Below are 23,704 nucleotides of genomic sequence, written 5' to 3'. Positions count from 1 at the left end.
GACACAGTATGTCTTTTAAAATAATACTTCACTCTCAATCAGTGCTATTTCATGAGGCTCTGGCAGCATGTTTTCCTTCTCATCTCTTCATTCTTAGCAGTGGAAATGACCCATTTGTAAGTACATTATGAAACACTAGCAGCAGTGTATTTTTGTTCTTCCACAGAAAGCAGTGGGAGAATTTTAGAGGCACTCTGTCATTTTATAGAAACAGAAGAAGTCAAAAGCACATTGAACAGCATTCAGTGGGCTTAAGTCTTTAAATGCACTACTATATAAAAAAATTAGTAGTAAATACACTGACTACAATTATTATTTCTTATTGTAGTAAACATGAGCGCATAAACTATCACTACCTTATTCACTTACATTGATTGTCTGATGTCTGCGTGATGTTTTGCTGTATTTAGAGAAGCTCAATTGCTAACACCAAGCAGCAGGATGGCTTTTGTGCAGGTACAGGAGATTTAACGCTCTTTAGGCTCACACAGCATCCTTTAGGACATGACAGAGTTATTTGAAGCCACTGAGCACTGCAGCTGGCAGTGACGGATGGAAACACCAAGGAGAGGGGACATCATATGGCTATTTCATTTGCATGGTTAAAAAAGCTATTTGAAATGCTGGTTGCAAGCTGAAGGGTGTTTGCATAAAACATCTATCTATTAATTATTTGATGGGAGTGCTTTGCTATTAATGATTTTTTTTTTTTTTTTTCTGGAGCTGTTTTGAGAATACAGCACCCAGATAAGCATACTACAGCCTGGCATGTTGATTCATTTTCAAGATAGCAATTAAGCATACTGCTGCTCCGCAGCTTTCAGATTGGTGTGGGAGATAATAATAAACATCTAGGTATCAATTTTTGATGAGAAGACATCCACCACCACAGATGGCTGTAGAAACAGCTGAGATAAAAATTGAAATATTTAATTGTTTTGGCTTCATCTGCTGCTACTTCCCAGATCAGATGGTGAGCCTGACAAAATTTAGTTTTCCGTTTAACTAGAGCAGCAAAATGAGTCTCTCGTGACACACAGTTTACTGGAATAGCTTTAGTATGATCATCTTGTGACTTCCATGTTTGCTAATGCCCTAATAAAGTATTTAATTTAGTTATTAATTTTAATTATAAATTAATTAGTTCTTATGTTTTGGGTGTACAGTATAGCATTTATTACAACGTAAGCTTAGGTGAGCTAAAGTGTTAAGCAGAATGTGCTTCTGGGCCGAGAAGAGCAGAAAGTTTGTTTTGTGTGTTTTCTCTCTGAGCTCCTGCTGAGGTAGCTGCTGGCAGCAATAGTGTTCCTCAAGACCTCAAGATAGATCAGCATGTGTCCCATGATCAGCCGGCGTGCGTGCATACGTTACACAATCACAAAGGCGCACTCAGGCCTAAATAAAGGTGTCCCCTACATCCCTTATCATAGCCATTGGCTACCTGCATCACATATGGTGTGTGTACCTACAGTGATGGTGTTTTACTTGAATTTAGGTAATTATATTTCAACCAACAATTGCATCCATTGTGATATTTTATTGTAATGCTGTTTCTATCTGTCGTTACGACATTTACAGACAATAATAACAATTCTACCTGGGATGATGATGTTTTTATCCTCACTGATGATGTGGGTGAGCCCTCAGGTGGATACTTTTCATACACTCACTCTATGCTGGTGATTCATACTTACTGTAAGTAAGTAAGCCTGGTGGTCTGGAAAAGCTGGTCACATTCTGATTGCACTGCATGCTGTGTGCATATGTGGTATATTAATGTGTAATTTTTTATTACCCAGATAAAACTCAGCCAGTCTAGGCATCACAAAGAGAGGAACACAAGAAGAGAAAATGTCTACAGATTAGCTACAATGGGAAATGGGACTGAATCAATCTCAAGGTCATATGCAACGAATCTATTGCTGCCGTGTTTGATTGCTGGATCATCTATTGAGAGGTAATTGGTTCAACACTCTCAAAAATCATCCTGAACCACATCTGAGCAAACTGTGTGTGAATAAGGCATAAATCATAATCATAAGCTTTCTTATCTGCTGACTTGATGTTTGGCAAAAATGTGACCTTAGCCTGGGTAGCCTGTCAGCAACAGCACAACACCCGTGACCAGGAAGCCTGAATGGTGTCTGTACCCCCAGGGGGAAGCACTGAACCCACAGCCTGTTCTCTGGTTCCACTAAAGACTAAAGGAGGATAACCAGAACGGCAAAGACCAACTTAATAATCATCTCTCGTATTTATTTCTATATATTTATGTAAACGCAGGGCATGCCATGCCATGAATGTTATCAACTCTACAAAGGCATATAACTAGCTTGCTGGCTAGATAGCTGCTTAGCCAGATCAGTGGGTGTCTCCTTCAAATAAGAATATTTATTCACTTTCTCTTTTGGATTTCAAATTGTTTTTTACTTATGTGCAGTCTGTTTCTGTTTCTGTACTAATGGAAACAGTAAAGAGATGACAACAGTCAGTTAGCTCTACTGGGCTTGTTTCCAGAAACATTAACTCGCAGCATCATCTTTATTGGACACCATCCTCAAGTATTTTATTATTTAATATATAATAATATAACAAAGTGTAGAGAGACAGAAAACATTCTGAAAATATTTTTTGCTGCCCATTTGGTGGGAACTGTGTGACAGCAGACATTAAATATTTTAATTAGTTTTGGTCCCAGAGAAACACTAAGTTTATCGCGCCTTGGTGCCTCAGTGTGACTGATCATCAGCTCATTTGGAGCCCTGTCTGAAACATTTAAGCAGCATTCAAATAAAAGCTTCATGTTTTTAACAGAAGGCAAGGCACTGATCAAGCTAAAGGATTTTCAAAGATGATTTGTTGTTCGATAAAGAATAGAAATGTATATGCTTAAACCTGACAGTACTGTCATCTCAACTCAAGATCATTTTAACCATGTTTATATTCTAAAGATGCTACATACAGTATTTCTGAAAAAGTATTGTTACAAGTATCAATAGCATTTATATACACTGGGTAATGTACATGGTTTGTTGAAAGTCATTTAATATTTCTATCAATGGACAAAGGTGTCAATGTTGCAGAATCATACTTTATGTAATTCTAAGATTACATAATTAATTACAAAGATGCCAAAAATGTTTAGAGGTCTAGTCATTTCTACAGGATCTGTTCTTGGCAGCCGCGGTGTGGTTTAGGTTATGGAAAAACTGTGGTTAAGGTGTGATGGGGTAACTAAAGCATCTGGTCAGGTTTTGGGGGAAGATTGTGTTTATAAAGACGACTGATTGCAGATCTGATCTGTGACAGGCCTGTGGAAAAGTTAGATTAACTACATCCAGATTTTTCCAGGTCCACAAAAAGTGGGAGCAAATAAAGGAAAAATACCTGGTGGTTCCAATTACAGAGAACTGCTCCTGTGCTACAGACGTACATATGTAAATGTGTGGAAACAGAAAAACCATCACCAACAAAAGGGGCTGATAAGAAGATAATGCACAACATAGAAGCTGATTAGTTGATTAGTTAATTGACAGTGTTTGAGTTCAGGGTGGCTTTCACACTTGAGCATGATTACCAGCTATTTCTTTTGTTAGATCTTCATTGTTGTATGCCAAGTCTTTCTTTATCTGCTTGAAACTGTGAGCAGAAACGAAGCTTTGCTCAGAGCTTAAACTGAAAGAGATGTGCTGTTGTTAACAAGAGGAGTAGTTCAAATTAACAATGGGAATGTCATTCCCTAGAGGGCGAAACACCCACAAGTCTGTCTACACTTGGCCTACATACTGCCCGTTACAGACTTCCCCACACCAGGCCTTTTCTCATGCGCTGGTGCTGCAGGATCTTACTATCAGTTCCTCCTGGGGATCCAGAAACAGTGCCGCAGCGGTGCAGCAGCCATGTGATAACTGGGACTTTCGTCTATGAAGGCTACAGCACATATGCACAGAGAGGTCTGAACCGAATGTGCTGTAAAAGGCACAGTGAAAACACTCTTATCACCCAGATGCGTACGCTCCACGATTATGGGGCCGTTAGGCAGTCAAACCCAGGAGGGTGATGTGCAAAAAGACATAAAAGCATACATGGGTCTTCATTTCATAGAGGGTTAATGGGATTGCAGGCCACATAAAACAGGGAGTAACCTTATAAAGAGGGGTCAGAGGCAAATATGAGGACTTGCAATGTGCCCTTGTACTGCACACACTGATTAGACAGAAAGGGAAAAAGAAGACATGCAAGGTGAGGACAAGGTGTAGAAGGAGAGACAAACAGCAAGATAGAAATAAGGGAGGAAAGAGATCGGTCTTGTTGATTCTGTGAGCTAAAGAAACGGTACAAAAATATTGATTTGGACATCTCTGACGTCTAAGTGCTGCCCAAACACAAAGCTGAGCAAGAAAACATCTTTTCTGGGTTAGAGCCACTGTGCAGTAAATGTTAAAGATAGCGAGACCGCTGGGCCCTGATGTCAGTGAAGAGATTCGTGACGACATCAAGCTTAAGTTTGCTGATATTAGCTAACAATAGCCATTCAAAGCTACTGTAACAGTCCAGGTTAGCCTGGAGGGAATCACATTGAGCTTTGTTTCTTAGGAATTCAACTCTTAGTTTGCTAGATGGGGAACACTGAAATCTTTCCATTAAAAACTTATTGTCTCACTTCAAGTATAAACCTAAAAAGTCCAGGTTTAGGTCATTTGAACAGCAGTAAGAACCTTTTCACTTATCCGTTGTGCCTACATTTATTTTGGTAATCAATTAGTGGGTCACACAAGGCTGAAAACCGCTCAACCCCAGTGTTCTTAAATAGTGGTTTTGTCAGGCAACCATACAGAACCCAAAGATATTCAGTTCACAATAGACAGGGGAGCAAATCTTCACATTTGAAAGATTAATGATGAATCCAGACAATGTTAACTTAAGATTAAGTTAGTTTACTGTCATTCACTGTGACCATTTTAGCACTTGCTTAATAATTTAGCTCTTCCTATTTTGGCTAAAAACAACAACAACAAAATCCTATTTTCCTGAGACTGTCCACTCTTTCCATCTTTCTCAGACCAAAACTCCCCCCAGGCCTGTCTGCAGAAGTACAGACAGCACTATATTTGAAATGAAAGCCAATGCGTCCCATATCTTCTCATGCTTTCATTCTGAGAAGAACAGGCTCCCATAGATCAAAGTGGCCTCTGTGTAGTAGCAGCAGCTCTTAGATGAGAGCTATGGCAACAACAGGCCCACAAATAGTGCAGCTCAGACTGCCTTCATGGGGAAGGTCAATTCTTCAATCAATAGCCACACTTTGTACATATATATTTCTTAATCCCATGTATACTGGTTACTGTGTATTTAAGAAGCATGCCCCCCATCAGTCAGAGACAAGCAGACTGGTATGGTGCTGTGTCCTAATGTTTGCACTTAAATCTTTGCACAAACTAATTTTTACCCAAATTTTCTTCAAAAATGCAAAATCGTCAGATAGTTTCCAAAATACTGTCTTATTTTGGAAATGACTTTGTGAAACTAATGTACAGCTGCTGCAGGAAATAGAAAAATGTACTACTTCTGTCCAATCTGTTGTCCCTCCTACAGCATGACCTTTAGAGATGAAACGATTAGTCTAAATATAGTGGACAATTTTAACCATCAATGAAGAGTTTAAGTAAAAATTTAAGCAAAAAAACTCCAGAAAAAAAATCTCAGCTTCTCAATTTTGAATATTTGATGAGTTTTTTTTGTTTGTTTTTTTTTCTATGGTAGGAAACTGATTATCTTTAGGTTTTGGACAGTGAGTTGGACAAAACAAGAAATCTGAAGACGTCACCTTGGATTCAGTGAAACGTGCCTTGATATTTTCCAGTGTTTTATGATATTTAATAGACAAAGTGAATGATTCAATAAATAAACACAAAAATAACTGTCAGGTTATTCATTAGTGAAAACAACAGTTCACCCGGGAGCAGAATATGCCTTTATCAGTCCAATAAATCACTGCTCTCTCGTCACCTCTGTCAGTCAAGGACAGAAAGGACAATATGTCTCAGTGGACACCTATCAATAGAAAGTACAATACACCAATACACCTTCTCCACACACTTGGTCAATGGGATCATCATGGAAAGGACATGGTCCTTACTTTGACACATATAGAGGGAAAACAGTGTTTATACTGAGCTTTTATCTGTAATACTCCAATAATATGCCTGTGTGGTGTTTTTATTCTGACATTGACCCATGTCTGCTACCGTAAATCAGCATCTCACCTTTCAGAAGGGGCAGCGGGGTGAGCTCCACCTGGGAGCTCTGATAGCGGAACTGGGACGAGCTGTGGGACCTCCTCTGCCGGGCTCTGCGCATCGACCTGCGGGGGAAGCCGTCCACCTTCTCCGCGGAGGGCACCGAGAAGCTGGTGGTCGGCGAGGACGGGCTGGACGGAGGCAACTTGGTCGTCTCCATGATGGCTGTAGATGGCGGTGGTGATCAGGTGTCGGTGGTGCGTGCGTGCGTGCCTGCCTTTGCGTAAAGTGGCTTTTAAAAGAATGTATGGCTGAATGGAGTGGGTGTCTTTCTGAATCACAGATGGATTATCAATTGATCAAAATGAATAGAGGAGGGTGGTGGTGGAGGAGGGTGAGAGATAAAGGGGCGTGAGGGAGAGAGAGAGGGGGGGGGGGGAGGGAGGGAGAAAGGTGCAGAGGCGGAGGAGAGGTGAGGACAGATATTTTCTGGATGTCCAGTCCCGTGCTGTGCGCCTTAGCTGTCTCTATCAGAGCTGGGCTGGAAATGGCAGCAGCAGCATCATCCCTGATTCTTCTGTTGTTCACGCACAGATTAAAAATCGCCTGTGTATCATCCCCGTGGAGGAGTAGCCTGTACAGCTACCAGATGATGCTCAGACAGGCGCGTCTCCTCACACGCACACACTCTCTCTCTCACACACACACACACATACACATACACACACACCTCCCTGCTGCTGCTGCTGCTGCTGCTGCTGTATTGGCGTCACACACAGACTAAGTCATCGGCCTAAACCCGCATATTTATTCCTCAAACTGACCATACGGGCCTAGCTGAGGTCCTTATGTAAAGAGAAATCACTGTGATCATGCACCGATTAACCTTCGCCTCTTCGTTATCCACAGCAAAAACAAACAAACGGACTCCAGCTCAGTTTCTCGCTAATTCTCCTCGATGATGCTCCTTATCAATAAAATCAGTGATGGGTCCTGGCGGCGGATGGTTGTATCATAAAATCATCTATCTGGGCCCACTTCGGCTGCCGCATCACTCTGGTCCTCGCTCGTTTTTAACGGGTTCCCTTTGAAGTGTTATTAACACGGCCGCACCTGCTTCTTATTTGTGTTGTTGTTGTTGTTGTTGTTCTCTCAGAGGTTGATAATGCTGTTCTGGCCCCGGTTCAGACCCGTCCACACATCCTCCTCTTACTGCCGTCCTCCAGCCGTATCAGGGCGGGGAAACAAACGGTGCCTCACCGCGCCGACATGTGCAGGTCGTCCCCAACCCCGAGCCCCGCGCTGCTCCGTCTCCGCCCTGAGGAAAATGGGAAAATGCAAGAAAGACGCTGCTCCTCCTGGCAGAGGCAGCTTGGAGTGAAAATACCGAAGGCCCGTGTTATACAATAGCGCCCGGTCTATGTCTGTCAGACTGACGCGTTTTGCTCCTGTCCCCCTTCTCGGTTCCCGTTATCCAGTCGGTGTAGGGAGCCTCGGAGAGCTGCGTCAAGGCGCCCACAGCGAGTCAGGTGAAACAGGAAACCAGGTGTTCATGCTTTCAAAATAAAAGACCAGGTAGAAACAAGATGTTTCATAACAAAAAGAATTCAAATGCAACATTAAGGCTCTGATCTTTACCTCAGCAAAGGCAACGGTGTACCGAACAATTTTTGTCCCACAAAGCCATGTGATACAGCAGCACCCTGAATCACATATACGGAAAGTTAATAGCAGACACAACTGACATAACTATAATTCTGTTTAATATGTTTTAACTGTTAAATACTTTGTTTTATATGTTGACATGAGTCCCTGGACAGCAAGGTCCACCTTGGTGGAATATAGGCCAGAAAATGCAATTAATTGTGGAAAAAAATATCAATAATTGTATTTTCAGAGGCATTGCTACACTACCAGTCGAAAGTGTGGGGTCTCCTCAATTTTCCAGTTATGAAAATGTATGTAGTTTGCTATAATGTCTCAGTACTCTGAACTTTTTCAGCAGCCAAACACAATTCAGGTATTGTCATACCACAACTGAAATCAAATACTGTTGGGATAGATTACACTCTTGTAAAAGCTCCCACAAATACGTTGCAGATTTCTTCTTTTTCTTTTATCCTTCACCGCGGAGAGGCTGGAGAATGGAGACCATCATTTGAAGCTGACTGTCCTTTTCTTACACAGCCTGGATGTAATTTGTGCCTCATTATCCTGACTCCCTTTGTTCACTGCCATTTGCTCGAGATTGTAATGTCAAAAAAAAATGTGTAATGCTTCCTCCTGTGTGGTATTGTATGAATAATGCTTTCAAAGCCAACATTTTGACATGAAACTCTAACTCACACCTTCCATATAATAGCAGCTACCTGCCTCAGTTATTCATTCAACACCAACCCATCTGAAGCTTTCAGCTTATATATCAGGAAATCTGTAAAAAAGAAATGTTTCATTTAGGTCACTTACAAAACTTGGGTAGATCATTATGATTACAGCACTTTTCTACCTCAAAGCACCTAACAGTGTTTCCCAATCACCCATTTGTGCACACAATCGCACAGTGATGTCAGCGATGAAAGACACTGTCCTGGGTCAGCGAGGACCAGCTGGAATTTAGTGTCTTGCCCGAGGGCACTTCAACATGTGGACTAGAGAAGTTGGGTACCAAACCACCAAAGCTTCAGGATTTTCTAATCATTATAAAGGTTATACATATCATTGAGTCAAATATAGATTTTTTAATTTGGCTACTAAAAAGTGCACTCAGTAAGCTAAAACATGGATTCAAGAAAACAGACATCAATAGTCTGCCTCCTTTTCTGGCTTAGCATGAGACAGTTGATCATTAGGCATTGATTTAATTGATCTCTTTCATTTTTTTCATCCATCCGTCTTTTCAATTACCCCTCCATGTTCTACTGCCCCAAACCTTCTCTGCATTTTGAAATGTATGGAGATACTTTTGCACATACTTATTAAGAGCAGCTCTCCACATTATGTCAGTTATCTGTGCTAATAACTTTCCTTATAGGAGTCATACAAAAAATATAAAATTGTGATTAATGAGCTATAAAATGAAAATGAAATGTCAATGTGTATAACTTCTCTGGAGTTTAACAAAGGACAAAACTAAGAGTGGCATGAAGAAATAGTGTTTTCACCAATGGTGGATTTCTCAGGTTCATCGCGAGGGGTTTTACTTTGAAAGCTATGACCGGAAGCTTCCTTACATCCCTCTGACTGTTTTGCCACTTGCTACTCAGCTTAAAGGTGGTGCAAGGAGAGAGAGGAATGAGGCTCCTCACTGCGGATGACGCTATATGGATGGATTTATTTATTTATTTGCTTTTATTTAAGTAGCTTCGATTTTAAAACCGGGATCATTTTAAATCATTTAGTGCTCTCTGTGCATCACCTGTGCTAAAACATCTGGCTGCTGTTTCATCCTTTCCTGAAATATTCGCTCCATCAGCGCACCGCTTTGACGCTTCTCTCTCACCCCCCCCCCCCCCCCCCAGTCCTCCCCTCCCTTTCCCCATCCTCCTCCCTTTGAGGTGAGCTCGCCCGTGTGTTGTTTGTGCGTGTTGCACTTGGCTTTGAGGATCGAGTCCCGTCTATTCTTCCTCCATCCACTAAACCACTTGTCCCGTCTCAAACACGCGCACACACGCGTGCCCGCATTCAAAAGCGCAATTATCCACCAGCTTTCATGTCCCTCTCAGTCACACCTTGGCTGGTGTGTTTGAACCCCATCCAGTGCTCTTTTCGCCATAAACACACTGCAGCCTTATAATCTGACAGCCTATACAGCGTGCGTAATACCTGCGCCCTCGATGGCTCCTCCTCCTCCGCAGTGCTGTGTCCCAGGTGAGCTCAGCCTGTTGCCTTCTGGGAAAATCTCCCTGGTAATCGGTGGTCCGATAAATGGGTGGTAGTGCGAAAGTGGAGCACTGCTGGTCTGCTTCATTCGCTATCATTACAGGCAAACAAGAACAAAGAAACATAAAAAGAAACACTCATAGCACCCTATTATTGTATACTACTCTATTATAACTGTTTGGAAAACAATGAAAAACCTTCTCAATCTGGTCATATTTGTCTAAATTCTAACTGTAGGCCGTAAAATCCATGAAAATGAGTTTACAACCAAGAGAGCAGCTCTGTTTAGTCTGTACTTGCTCATAAAGGCAAAGGTTGGTGTTAATTTACACAGTCATCTCATCAGCCTTGCAGGGTTATAAACCAAAGTATAGCCAAGTTTGATTTTTTTTTTGACCCGACTCCATCCCACATACCAACTGGATGCTGGAACTACTAGAGAGGTCAGGGGGGTCATCAAAGTCATCTCGATTCATCCACTGGAGACCAAGAGTTTCTGCACAAAATCTCATTCAGAGGTGTTAAAAAGTTTCAGGCTGGACTATATTTTGACTAACCCAGTGACACTACCATCCATAGACCCAAAAGGCAAAATGTTGCTGAAATGTAACCAATAATCTTTAATATTAATGTCCTCTTAACAATTGTCTACAAGCTATTAAAATGAGCTACTGTTGCTGAATAATACAAATAGTGCCTACAAATATTGTCCTATAACAGTCTGTAGTCTGTCTGTGTGGAAACAAACTGTACATTGAACAGAAGTGATATGAAATGCGTTAATAAAATGTTGGTCTTGTAATTAAGTTTTTATTTCAACAAATTTTACAACATAAATATATTTCTCTAAAACAATATATATAATACAAAATATACAAAAACAATATAATACAAAAAGGTCATTCCACACGCACCCAAAGCCTCACACTACATGATAATTTTCTATATAGAATAAACTCTTAATCCTATTTACCTGTCTATAAAGCAATAAATCATCCTTTAATTTTCATTGTAATATAATCATGGTGAAAATCTTTTTTTAAAAATATAATCCATACAGTAGTTGCTCCTAAATTACTTTAAGAGCCTCTTTGTCCTCACTATAGAGAAGGAATAAAATGGAAAAATTAATTAAATTTTTTTTTCTTCTTTGACTTACTTGAAATAAATTATTAATTATACAACAATTTATATCATAGCCTTAGACGTCTAGTGGTTAGGGGTTCTGGGGGATTAATGAAGGTGTCCCCAACAACCTCCTTACCTCATCCTGCTTCTCCCTCACAGATCCCAGCAGGCCTGCTATGCAAAACAATTTAGTCTGTGAAACAGATCACTAACACTCAGCTTAGAATACGATACAAAGTCTGAAGGAGGGCAGCCGGCTCCTTCAGTATTAATTAATTACAATACACTGCTTATTATTGGCATTATCAGGTAGCGTCCTAAGTTGGCTGAGATCATATAATAAAGGCAGGGCTATGTTGTTTACAATGGAGATCATAAAACCAAGCAGATCACAATTACATGTGGAGTCCCCCAGGGTTCAATTATTGGACCACTACCGACCACAGCCAGTATGTATGTTACTCAGATGTGAGAGGTACACTAAGTCCAGGAAAGATTTAGGGAAACTCAGTCATGCTTTGTCTTTAGCAGTGGACTACTGTAATAGCCTTTTTTATGATCGTTCCAAAAATACCATTCAATAACTTCAGGTCATTCAGCACACTGTTGCTAGAATTATAACAAGATCCAAGAGAAATGAACACATCAGGATAGAAGTATTATTTCTAGTTTAAAAAGAACTCAGTGACATAGGGCCAAAACTCATCTCTGATCTATTAGAAAAATTCAAACCCTGCAGGACTTTTTGTAAGTCACCAGCTGAAAAAACATTGAGTCAGAATCAAATAGGATGAAGCTGCTTATTATTCTGATGCTGCAAAGAGATGAAACCATCTTCCTGATGACCTCAAACGTGCCCCAACTCCAGCTACATCCAATCTAAAACTAAACTGAAATCTTTTTCCTCTCCCTTATATTGTTCTGTTTCTTATTGATAATGCACTTCTGCGTCTTGTTATATTTGTGAACATTTACATCTTACTCACTGCACCTCTACTACCACTTCGATATTTTATCTTTGTCTGTTTGTTTTATATTGTGATTTGATGGATTTTGTTTTACTCATTGTGTCCTAAACAATTTTATTTCGGTTTTTAATGCTGATTGGTTTTTAATATTTTAATGCACTAAAGCAGTATGAATTACCTCTGTGTTTAAAATGTGCTGTAATAAAACTGCCTTGCCTTACAAGCTACTCTCATTCAAATATTTGGCAGAGTTGGGCCACGTGGCAACTGCAAATACGTGTCTTGTCACAGAAATTGTGTATGCAGACATAGCTTAATTTAAACATTACAAAGCCCGAGGGCACAAATGAGCCATGGGCCCACCTATTCATCCTATGTGGTTTTGTGGTTTAGCATTTGCTTGGAAATATGAACTTTGACAAATAAAAAAAGAAAATAGAAGAATCCAAAAATTGACCGACAAACAGTTCATGTCCATTCAGAATGCACAAACCATAATCAAACTTACATAAACCAGTAAGTAAATCAGTAGCAGCATAGCAGTGTGCGTTTATGTTTTTAAATAAAGTAAAATAAGATTCCTTGAGTTAAGTCAGGCTGGGTGGTTAACTTTGGCAGTCTTATGTTCCAACTACAGCACCAGGCACAGACAGATATTTCTCCTCACAAAATTACTAAGAGGTTGCAAGGAAGTGATTATGCCACCCACACTAAAACTTTCCAAATGCTGAGTCAGCGTTTTAGGAAAGGATGACATCTACCTTTTATTTTTGGATTTCTGGATTTCAGTTGGTTTACACTGCAACTACAATGGCCTGTACTATGGAGTCATTTATTCATTTTGGCTTCCTGTCAAGCAACGTCAGAGGTTTAAACAGCTGCGGAAAAGCTAACACCAGACTCTGAAAGGTTAGCTAGTTTTCTCCTATCCATGACAGAGAAACCATCAATTTCAGCCATGACTGAAAAAACAACCCTAATGACATCTATACCTCAAGCTGCATCTCAGCTTGAGGTAAGAGGCTACAAATTTATTACAGAAAGACTGGAGGCAAACAGAGGACCTCCTCAAACTTTTTCTTAATTAAATTATGGGAACTCTGGGCTCTGTTGGAACTTAACTCATAAGAGGGACTAAACAATTGCTGCAGTTTCAATCTTGGCCATTCTTCTGTCTCTCATGACTGTCCCGATTTTATAAAAGTACAGTATTAAATCACAGGCCTGTCACTTTAAGAAAAAGCCAAAGAGTAAATATTAGCAACAGCCCAGGCATCTTTTTTCTAGTGGTACAGGTTGGCTCTTGATTCATTTTCTGATGTCAGTTTTCCATAAATAAGAACCAACTGGATGTGAAAACACTCAAGAGACTTTGCTTCCTGCAGTTGTTGCTGTAGCTGGTCTGCCTTGTATTTTGAGATCTGCAACAGTCGTTTTAGAATGAGACCGAGACCTAAATCCTCTGATCTGATGCCCCATGTAGTGCTACTGGTTACAGGTCCCACTTAAGATCCAATCATTGAACTCCAGGAGATCAGAAAGGGTAGGATCTCTTGAGGGATCTCCCAACAGTGGCAGTGGGGGTGGGGGTTGAGGCATAAGTCCATCAAAGCTGTTGGAGGTAGTCTGAGAGATGTCAAGTGGACTCGGGACAGTGAGGAGGGAAAGCCAAGATGCAGGTTTAGGTGTCATGAGTTGACTGTAACTTGGCTGTAAGGGAAACGCAGGAGCAGGAGACGCCTCTAAGTTTGAAGGAGGTGAAGCTGACATACACTGAAGATCAGGACCTTGGAGAGTTGACAGACCTGAAGTATGTGGCTTTCTACTGAAATGGCCTGCATGAAGCTGAGGCATATTTGTCGAATAACCTGCTACATCTGCAGGGAAAGAAGGCATCGAGTTGGATGAATCAGTTGTGAAAGAGGTCGGTTTAATTAACAATGCATCTATTGTGTCGAAATGAAGTAAAGAGGAACAAGCATTTGCTTCCACTAAAGAGGTTTCAGAGACGGTGTCTCGCACAGATTGAGGCTGAGCAGCTGTGGTCAGGTCTAGGGAGGTAGGAGGGTTTGAAAACAGGCTGGTGCAGACAGGGGTAACATTTGTCGGGCTTGAGGTGATTAGAGATTCATCACTAAACAGCGAGTGAGGAGCTGGGAGTGTGGAGAACGACTGAGAATAAGGGGCAGTCATTGGGCTGGGGGAGGAGGCGACAAAGAGCTCCGAAGACAAGCCAGAAGATGAGGATAATGTTGGAATCATCGGAGCAGGTGAAGCAGCTGAAGTGAAGCTTGAGGCCTGGGGGGAAACTCTCAAAGGGCTGGAACTGGTCTGACAGTCAGCTGAGGGGGAAACTGAGACGGGGGTTGATGAGCTGGAGCTGGGTGTGGAGGTTCTGAGGCAGCAATAAGGTTCATGACGCTCCAGAGCTGTTGTGTAGCGGTGGAGGTCTTTTTTCAATGTGGCAATCTCCTTTTGAAAAGCAGAGTTTGATTGCTCGAGACGCTGAAGCTCCTAGAGATTAGAAGAGGAGAAAAAAAAAATTACCAAATAGATAAGAGGGCAGAAAAACAGACAGTTGAGAGAGAAATATGGTAGGAGAAAAGAGGGAAACAAATGATAGAGTTAATGTCAAGTTGAGTCAGGCACAGCTTTATTATCTCTCACAGTGGCACTCGTCAGCCATAAAAACAGATTAAAGGCATATATCAAAAGACAAATAAACACAATCACGTCGCATCCACCAGGCCTGACTTGTACTGTAATAAAACACTACAGCCAGTACTAATGACACTCTTCTTAAAGAGTCTTCTCGAGTGGTGTAATAGAAAGCACCATTGGCGTAGAGTGGGTGATGCTTGGCCAAAGTCAAACCCCCTAAAGGAGAACTGAAATATGGCTCTTCAGTGTCAGTACTGCAAGTTCAGCATGAAAGGAGAAGGTCGGCATTAGAGAGAACAAAAAAAAAAAGTTTCCCTACTGATCAAAGGAGATGTTAATTAGAAACATAAGAAATGAAAATGTGGCAAACCAACTCTGTAACAAATGTTTTTACTGTATTTCAAGTCTCTTGAATTGTTTTCTTTAGATTCATAAATCACCTAAAGTGTTGCTTTTATATCCCCCCCATTAAGTTTCATTGCAGGCTGGAAACACTCATCCTCCACAGGAGCCAGTGTTCATCTCCACTGAGCAACGACGACAGCAAGTTAAGATCTTGATTAACACTCAGAAGAAAAGCGTTTGCCTTAAGTATGATTGATTCGCTACTCCATTGCTGTTGAAGTCACAAAGGTCATGGGGTGACGGTCAGGGTAGGAGTGCAATGTGCACTATCCCTTTAAACTGCTGACATGAGTTTGTATTTTTTGTAAATCAAACTGACTTGCGGCACCGACACTTCTTTAAAATTAACATAAGGGATACTCAGAGAGCGGAACTGAAAGAGAAGAAGCAACGGAAAGTGAAAGTCTGGAGTCCACAAAAAACACACACATACACACTCATTCACAAATCCAGTAAAACCTAAACCAACCAGCTATAACAGGCATGACATGATGCAGGCAGATAATGAGGCAAAATGCACTGAAGTGTCAAAGAGAAACATTTTCGACCACATAGGTTATTTAAGACAGTAAATTCCATGAAGGTAATTTTTTGTGTGTGTATTAAGATGCTGGAAAGTAATAAATCACATGACTGGGTCATGAAACCATTGTTCATTGTCTTATTGACAGTATAGATAATAGATGGATGGATGTATTAAATGATACATTGGACTTGACAGGAGTATGTTAGAAAGGAAATTTTAACAAGGACTCGAAGAGCCAATGAGACCACAAGAGTGTAATGAGTTGTGTAATGAGCTGAAAGAGCAATAGCACTCCTGTACCTGTTCATTAAATATGAAGCTGGTTAGTTTGGCTGTATTAAGCAAACGAGCCATCCCATGTTAATTAGTGAGCTTTGGAGGTGCTTCTAATCAGCTTTTGTTATGTTTGAACACAGTTAGCAGCTTTCTCCTGTTTCCAGTGTTTATTCTAGTCTAAGCTAGTCAACAATTTCAGACCACAAACTGCACGACTGCTTGCTTCTTCACAGGGACGGCGGTTTTAGACATGTTTAATCAAATCCCCAGGTCCACAGTGGGCCCATAATGTGCACGTCTGTCGCCTTGTCACAGTATGTGTGGAATTTACCCCTCAGGAAAAACCCGTGGCACAACAGGGAAAATCAGAGTCAGGAATGGGAGTGTGTGGGGTGTGCGCAAAGCAGAAAGTAAAGGGAGGGCCAAAGGGGAGGGCTGCAGAGAGAGTGAAAGTCCTTCTGCTAAGGCAGACTATTTACAAGAAATGCAATGATCATGCTGCCAAATTACACAAGACACGCACCGCTAGTCACACACACACACACACTGTGTATGTGACTAGCGGTGCGTGTCTTGTGTGTGTGAAACTCAAAGGAAGACAGAAAGTGACGCAGTAAGAAAGAAGAGGACAGTAAGGAGATGAATGAGTGTTGAACCTCATGAAGTTCATCTGCTCGCTCAGTTTGTTTCTTGCGACTTTTCCTGGCAGCATCTCTGTTCTTCTCCCGTCTGTGTCTCACTGTGTTCCCGGTCTGTTGTCTCTCTTCTCTCTCCTGCAAAAAAACACACAGTTGACCATCATTGCTACACAGTACTGCGAGCCTGCATGTTTTTCAAGTACATATTCAGGGGGATATCAGTAACTTTTTGATATTGCATTATGTTTTGAAACGCAGGTCACGATACCAACTGATCACATGAATTGCCATACGTTCTCCTGCTTCAAGCGGAAGTAAACAGACCAGGACTTGGATGGAGAGGAATTTGTCTGTGATCTTAAATTCAGTCATTTATCTTAAATGATAGTCATTTGATGAGCAAAAAACAAGAATTAAAAAAGTCACTTTTTTTTTTTATAGAAGATCACATTTCCTATCAAACAGGGGCAGTCAAGGTGACATTTACCCATTTCTTCCATTACTGCTTACATTTTACCGTTACTGATCCTGATGTTTACCAGAAATGACAGCTAATTATACATGACATTCAACTCAATATGGACGTCATCAACCTGTCTAACTAAAATTACTACTAACTAAACAATAATCACTACTAACTTTAGATAGTCACTGCTGCAGTACAGGGATTTTGTTTTTAAAGAAAGGAGATAAGTGACAGCTTGAAGGAAAAAAAAAAAAAAAAAAACCAAGCAATGGCTGCAAACTGCAGAAATGAAAAGCACATCTGAAGCCAAAAGAAAACCATTATCAGACATAGTTTACTATGAGGTGATATGTGCATTTCTAAAGGTTTTGTAAACCACTACAAGACATTTATATTTGTCACTTTCATGTAAACTGGCTTCATGTAGGATTTTTTTCTTTTATTATTTTAGTAAGACCCAAAGTGCTTTACAGAAAACACGTCCCCTGCACTAGTTTCATCCCACCTGTCTGTCCTCTTTCTACAGTCAGCTGTAACCAAGAAAATGCATCTGAAGAATCTGGGCACATCATCAAATAGTCAGTCTGTTCTGTTTTATATCAATATTGACCAGGAGGCCCTGTAGTTGTGCTGATCTGACATGATTAGACCTCACTGTGCCTGTTGACCGGTTGATTAGCAGCAGAAGGACTTACCGATCCAGTAGCTGACAGGGAGCCAGGGCTGTTCGGCTCGTAATCGCTCTCCATTGATAACGGGGACATCTCGCCCAGTCTCGTAGCAGACTGACTAGTCGATGGTCGATCGACGGGGATGGTACTTCATCGTGTCCCGATCATCCGGGCAGTGCGACAGCAGACGGAGCCACTGACATGCAAACCCTGAAGCTGGCGAGGTCTCTGCAGCCTGGACTGCGGTTTAAATGGCTCCGAGAGAAAATCGTTGTATGCCAGTCACAGTGGAGCAAAGCGAAGTGTGATGGCTGCTTGTTGACTTGATTCTGTAAATGTGTTACCCCGAGTGAACCGCGCAACCGGCGTGTCTGGCGGTTTATGAAAGACGGGGACTTGGCATCCGTCCGCCGGTGATGCAACATGATGCTCCGAGTGCTTTCAGTTTCTCTTTATTTTAAACTGACCCATTGTGAGTTAAGGGAGGTGGGTGCTGTGATGCCTTCGCGTGCAGTATGTGGATTTGACAATCCAGGGTCGTGTCGGTACAGTACACTGAAGCAGAAACAGCTGTTTGCTGCTGTTTTAAAGCAAATTGTTCCCTTTATATGTTTGTGTTTCTGGACACTGCAACTATTCACTCTCTAATTAAACCTCGACTGTGACTGACCAACTGCAGCGAAAATCCTACCTGTATATTTCCACGGCATATGAAGGCACCATGGTAAATGGATATAAATAGTTGTTTTTTGGCAGGAAGCGCTCTGAGCATATGACCATATTAGGAGTAGGAGCGCGCTTCCTTCACGTGCAGGGAATTTCTCGGTATTTGGTGCCAGGAAATAATCCAATCCCTTAGAGCCGCCTTTCCCTAGAAAATTATGTCATGTCAGATATAGAGGTGCTATTCATTGACTATCTACACCTCTTCACAACCAGTGATCAAGACTAACCAAGTACAGTTTTGAGGTATTTGTACTTTACTTGAGTATTTTCATTTTTCTGCTACATGCTGCATATTTCAACTTCACTACATTTCAGAGGCAACTATTGTAGGCTACTCCACTACATTTATCTGAACCCTTTTGTTACTGTTCAGATTAATAAGAGGTGAGAAATAACCATAATCCAATGGGCACTGATCAGGGCGTCACCAGTCTGCACGTTAGAAAATAGAGTACAGAGAGCTACCCAGAACACAGTTAGCATACAACAAATATAGAAAATTAGAGAAGTGAATCCCTACCTCTGTGTGAGAACACAGAAGTACACAGCTGTTGACTTGTCTGTTGCAATCCCTGGGCTAACAGGCTAAACAGCAAACTGCAGAGCTGCCTGGAGAAACCGATGCTGTGCCATCAAACAATATGATGAACAAGGAGGAAACATTCTCAGGCAGAGCCCAGAGGAAAAAAACAGCAAGGATAGAATGGAAAAATACATTTGCATGCTTTGTATAGGGATTATAGCAATCAAATTAATCATATAATAGTTTCCTTTACCTAGAATTCTAGGTATATAAAGTAATTAACATTTCCCCACCTTTAGCTGCTACAGCATCAAAATTATCAACACAATAATGCACCAACAATTAAAATCCAATTAATGACATGTACCATTTAACATACTGTATTTTACTCTTGGTACTTTAAATGTATTTTGATGCTAATTCATTTGTACTTTATATAGTATTATATTATTTCTATGGTGTATTGTTACTTTTATCTAAATAAAGATGTGAGTACTTCTTCCTCCACTGTCCTTAACAACATCAAATAGAGCTAAAACACTCAGAAGTTTTACAAAGCTATCCAAGGTGCGATTGCTGACATTTTAGATCAAATCCTTAACAAATGTATTTTACATTTGTCTTTAATCTAATAAATGTTTGAAGTTTAGCATAAAGTAAACACAAAGTGGATTTTGTTGAAATATCCTTAAAACATTTATTCAAGTAAAAAGTATATATTTAAAAAGCATATTTGTAAAACAATATTTATGGCTTATTTGAACTATATATGGAAGGCTAATATTGCTAGTTTCTTGTAGATCAATAGTGCTCAGTATTTCCTATCAACTTGAGGTGTTATGTGTTACATAGGCTTAAATCTTTAGGGGAAGCACCTCTATGGAGCTGCTGTGAGAGGTGGGTGACAGAAATCCCTCCTGCACTTCTTGTAAACACTTTGTACAGTAACTTGTTGACTCGTTAGACCAAATAGTGACGCAACAAGTGATAGACTCAGAGGAGTTATACATTAACCTGGTTTTAGATATGAGTTTACTTGTCATGGTTTGAACCCATGTTTTGTTTTGTTTTGTTTTTTTAATGAGGAAAATAATTAATTGTTTTGGACTAAAGGATGTTTGCTAAGGGATATCTTCTCAGCCAGTGATGCAACACACAGTAACTTTTATGTGCTGAAACAAATTCAGTTTAATTAAAGTGAATTACACAAGTTAAAAAAAGTTCATATCTATTTTTTACAACTGCATTTCACAGATATTTCTCAGACGTAAGCACTTGAAAGTTGAGGTACAGTGTTGTGTAAATATTACTTTGAGAACCTACAATTTCCAAGGCCAAGAGTGAATGATCTTTGGCCTGAAAGAACCAGATTGAGTTGAGGCACCAATGTGTAGTTCCTAGAAATGACACACGGGGGCGCACACAAGCAAGTAGTTTCTTCTACACTACGACCACACCTCAAATGCTCACTGACCAATCATCCATCTTCGAATGTTTCCCGAAAACCAATCAACGTACACTCTTCCCCAAACAGACCAATCAGTGGCTACGTGGGGCGGGACTATAATTAGAGCCGCTTCCTACATCGAAATGTTGCCTTTGAGTGCTAAATATCTTCAACACAAAGTCCTGAATCTGTAAAAAAAAAAAAAAAAAAACATTTGCTACAATAACAGCGGCTATTCAGTGGGACAGAGTCGCGATGGGTTTGCTGACGATTTTGAAGAAGATGAAGCAGAAGGAGCGGGAAATGAGACTGCTGATGTTGTATCCTTTCTGTAACAGTGTACTAGCATTAGCTTAGCCAGAAATAAAACTGCAGGAATTAACGCAATGACTCCATGTGTCAGTAAGATCAGACACGTTCATATCCCTGTGGGGTCAGATAACCGCTGCATGCCTGTGAGGTTTGGTCTGTTTCGTGCTGCGTCATGCCGCTAGCTAAGTTGGCTAGTAACGGTGAGTGGATGAATTAATTTAAAGTGAGGTGAGAGAGTTGGCTCTTTAACCTCGCTCCTGCAGAGGGCTGGACAACGCGGGGAAGACGACCATCCTGAAGAAGTTTAACGGGGAGGACATCAGCACCATTTCTCCCACACTGGGCTTCAACATCAAGACACTGGAGCACAAAGGGTAACGCACCAGACCCTACACACGTGCGACCACGTACAGCGGCACGCGCTCACCTATACAAATCATGGCATCACGCGCACACATACATGTCATCCATCATCTATACCTGCTTATTCCTTAACCAGGATCACAGGGATCTGCTGGAGCCTGTCCCAGCTCTCTTTGGGTGAAAGGCAGGGGTCCACCCTGGACAGGTCCCCAGTCCATCACAGGGCCACATAGAGACCAACAACCTCACACACTCACACTCACTCCTATGGGCAATTTAGAGTCACCAATCAACCTGACATACATGTTTTTGGACTGTGGGAGGAAACCAGAGTACCTGGAGAAAACCCACACAAGCACAGGGAGAACATGCAAACTCCACACAGAAAGGCCCCTGATGGGTTTCAGACCAGGAACCTTCTTGCTGCGAGGCAACATGTAAATAAGAAGAGGCTTCTCTCTCTCACACACACACACACCAATGAGATGACAGTTTGAACTAAACAAAAGGACACCTGTCACGCATTGTTAGTCCATAAATTGTTTTTGCCTATAGTTTAAATACATTTTCTGAAATCCTGTTGAAGCAAACTGATATTTGCATCACAACAGTTGCTATATTAACATAAATCATATAGTTATGTGCAAAAGTTTGTTGTTCAAAAATAACACAACAATAAACAGCTGACTTCATTCAAAATACAGTAAACAGAAAAAATGAAACTGAACCAATAATTTGGTGTGTGTACACTTTGTCTTTAAAATATCACCATTTAGTGCTACACAACTTCAGGTATCCAGGAATGGCCAGACTCCATCACTTCATGTTTCCTCTCATTCTGTGTGTCCTAGGTTTAAACTAAACATTTGGGACGTGGGGGGTCAGAAGTCGCTTCGCTCCTACTGGAGGAACTACTTTGAGAGCACGGACGGGCTGGTGTGGGTGGTAGACAGCGCGGACAGACTCAGACTGGAGGACTGTGGACGGGAGCTCAGTGCGCTGCTGCTGGAGGAGGTACACAAAAACTACACATGGGGTTACAGGATTAGGGAAGGTTGGCTGGTTATTTAGTGGTCTGACTTTACTAGCAGAAAGAAAGAATTCTTAACTATTAACTTGACCAACACGTCTAATTTCACTCAGGTGTTTCTGGCGTAAACACTTGGGACCTGATGTGAAATCTAAACAGTGTTATAAAGTGATTTTATGTGTTTTTCACGTGTCCCCCTTACCTCGGTGTCTTCCTCCTTCTCTCCTCCCTGCAGCGGTTAGCTGGTGCAACGCTGCTGGTTTTTGCCAACAAACAGGATTTACCAGGAGCCCTGTCAAAAGAGGCAATACAAGAGGTGAGATTTATACCCATGTTAAGCAAAGAAAGGATATTTCAGAGGCAATTCAAAGTGCTTCATGCAAAAAGAATCATTGTCATTAAAAACCAAAACATTAAAGTTAAATTAAAATGAAATATGTTTATGTTCTTTAACAAGGTTAGAGCTTCATTACCTAGCATCAGCACTTTAAAATCTATTCTGGTGGTAACTGGTTTAAGAACAGGAGATACATGTTTACCTCTGGTTCATGTTATAGCAGCAGGACTCCTTGTTACCATTGTCCAATAGAAACGACATAGCCCCTTTGAGTTATGACCTGAACAGATGACTGTACCTGATACTACACTTAAGCAGTGCTGATTGAAATTCTGTTATATTGAAATTATCAAGAAACTGTACGTCACAACCGGTGTTCTCGCTGTTTGTGTTTCCTGCAGGCACTGGCTCTAGATGAGATTAAAACTCATCACTGGTGCATCATTGGCTGCAGTGCAGTAACGGGAGAGAACCTGTTAGCTGGAGTCGACTGGCTACTTGACGACATTGCTGCAAGGATCTTTACCGCCGACTAAGCCTGTGTCCCTGATTTTTTAAAATGACAGTTTCTTGTTGAAGCCGTCATTCAACTTCAGAGATCAGAAGTATCAAAATAGAGCTTAATGAACTTTGTTTCAAAAGCTGCTGTTTGCAGACCTGCAGCTTTAGTGTGTGTCTTAAGGGGACAGACTGCTTATGTAAAGTATACATGTTTGCTCCATCCTTGTTTGTTTTCATAGTTGTAAGAAACGCAATGACTTGACACTTATACTGGTGCCTCACTTTTTATTCCTAATAAACTGAAATATCTACTCAATATGCCAACAGTAGGCAGTTAAATCCATCCATAAGGTACAGCCTCAAAAACATGTCAAATGAACCTGCAGTGGTAACAATTTCAGCTCATCTCAAGACTCTAAACCAGGGTTCTTCAACCTGGATCCTCCAGCATCACTGTCCTGGTAAACCACCTGCTCTAAACCCTCTGACTTGTGTAATATTTTTTCACAACCATTGCAAATACCAGCTCAGGCATTAGAAACAGTTGTAAGATACAAAAGGAGACCATACAACACTAAGTGCAGTTTATATGCTTTATTATAAATTTC

At 41.0% G+C, this 23,704-nt stretch overlaps 3 protein-coding genes across 4 annotated transcripts in view; 1 reads left to right on the top strand and 2 right to left on the bottom strand.

Moving 5' to 3' along the window:
- The window catches only part of ppp2r5b (protein phosphatase 2, regulatory subunit B', beta), a 38,926-nt gene extending 27,904 nt beyond the window's left edge, over positions 1-11,022 (bottom strand). Inside the window, exons 1-3 of one of the 2 annotated variants that reach the window (XM_026298726.1) lie at positions 10,535-11,022; positions 10,062-10,209; positions 6,267-7,557 (exon numbers count right to left, since the gene is read on the bottom strand). In XM_026298726.1, the coding sequence (XP_026154511.1) occupies positions 6,267-6,459 (193 nt within the window). In that variant the 5' untranslated portion in view covers positions 6,460-7,557; positions 10,062-10,209; positions 10,535-11,022. The remainder of the gene's footprint in view (positions 1-6,266; positions 7,558-10,061; positions 10,210-10,534) is intronic. The other variant, XM_026298725.1, reaches the window with a different exon arrangement.
- Positions 11,023-11,159: 137 nt separating this feature from the next.
- Positions 11,160-18,466, bottom strand: batf2 (basic leucine zipper ATF-like transcription factor 2). Its single transcript, XM_026298727.1, has 3 exons — positions 17,882-18,466; positions 16,739-16,855; positions 11,160-14,728 (listed from the first exon to the last, which is right to left on the bottom strand). Exons 1-3 carry the CDS (start codon positions 17,948-17,950, stop codon positions 13,700-13,702), a joined length of 1,215 nt encoding a protein of 404 aa, XP_026154512.1. The 5' UTR covers positions 17,951-18,466; the 3' UTR covers positions 11,160-13,699.
- A 244-nt stretch (positions 18,467-18,710) lies between these two features.
- On the top strand, positions 18,711-23,412 carry arl2 (ADP-ribosylation factor-like 2). Its single transcript, XM_026298729.1, has 6 exons — positions 18,711-18,826; positions 20,783-20,873; positions 21,129-21,239; positions 22,080-22,242; positions 22,494-22,574; positions 22,997-23,412. The coding sequence occupies exons 2-6, from the start codon at positions 20,809-20,811 to the stop codon at positions 23,129-23,131; spliced, it is 555 nt and encodes a 184-aa protein (XP_026154514.1). The 5' UTR covers positions 18,711-18,826; positions 20,783-20,808; the 3' UTR covers positions 23,132-23,412.
- Positions 23,413-23,704: the final 292 nt, after the last annotated feature.

Source organism: Mastacembelus armatus, chromosome 18 (assembly GCF_900324485.2).
Source record: "Mastacembelus armatus chromosome 18, fMasArm1.2, whole genome shotgun sequence".
Taxonomy (NCBI): Eukaryota; Metazoa; Chordata; class Actinopteri; order Synbranchiformes; family Mastacembelidae; genus Mastacembelus; species Mastacembelus armatus.
The sequence above is the reverse complement of the archived record's forward strand: the minus strand, read 5'-3'. Positions and strand labels throughout refer to the sequence as shown.

Bases quoted from the DNA above. Each gene is read 5' to 3' on its own strand.
- batf2 (XM_026298727.1), bottom strand. From the start codon at position 17,950: ATGTCCCCGTTATCAATGGAGAGCGATTACGAGCCGAACAGCCCTGGC. The intron at 16,856-17,881 runs GTAAGTCCTTCT...GTTTTTTTGCAG, and splicing joins CCCTGTCAGCTACTGGATCG to GAGAGAGAAGAGAGACAACA. The intron at 14,729-16,738 runs GTTCAACACTCA...TCTAATCTCTAG, and splicing joins GAGCAGATGAACTTCATGAG to GAGCTTCAGCGTCTCGAGCA.
- arl2 (XM_026298729.1), top strand. From the start codon at position 20,809: ATGGGTTTGCTGACGATTTTGAAGAAGATGAAGCAGAAGGAGCGGGAA. The intron at 21,240-22,079 runs GTAACGCACCAG...TGTGTGTCCTAG, and splicing joins AAGACACTGGAGCACAAAGG to GTTTAAACTAAACATTTGGG. The intron at 22,243-22,493 runs GTACACAAAAAC...TCCTCCCTGCAG, and splicing joins GTGCGCTGCTGCTGGAGGAG to CGGTTAGCTGGTGCAACGCT.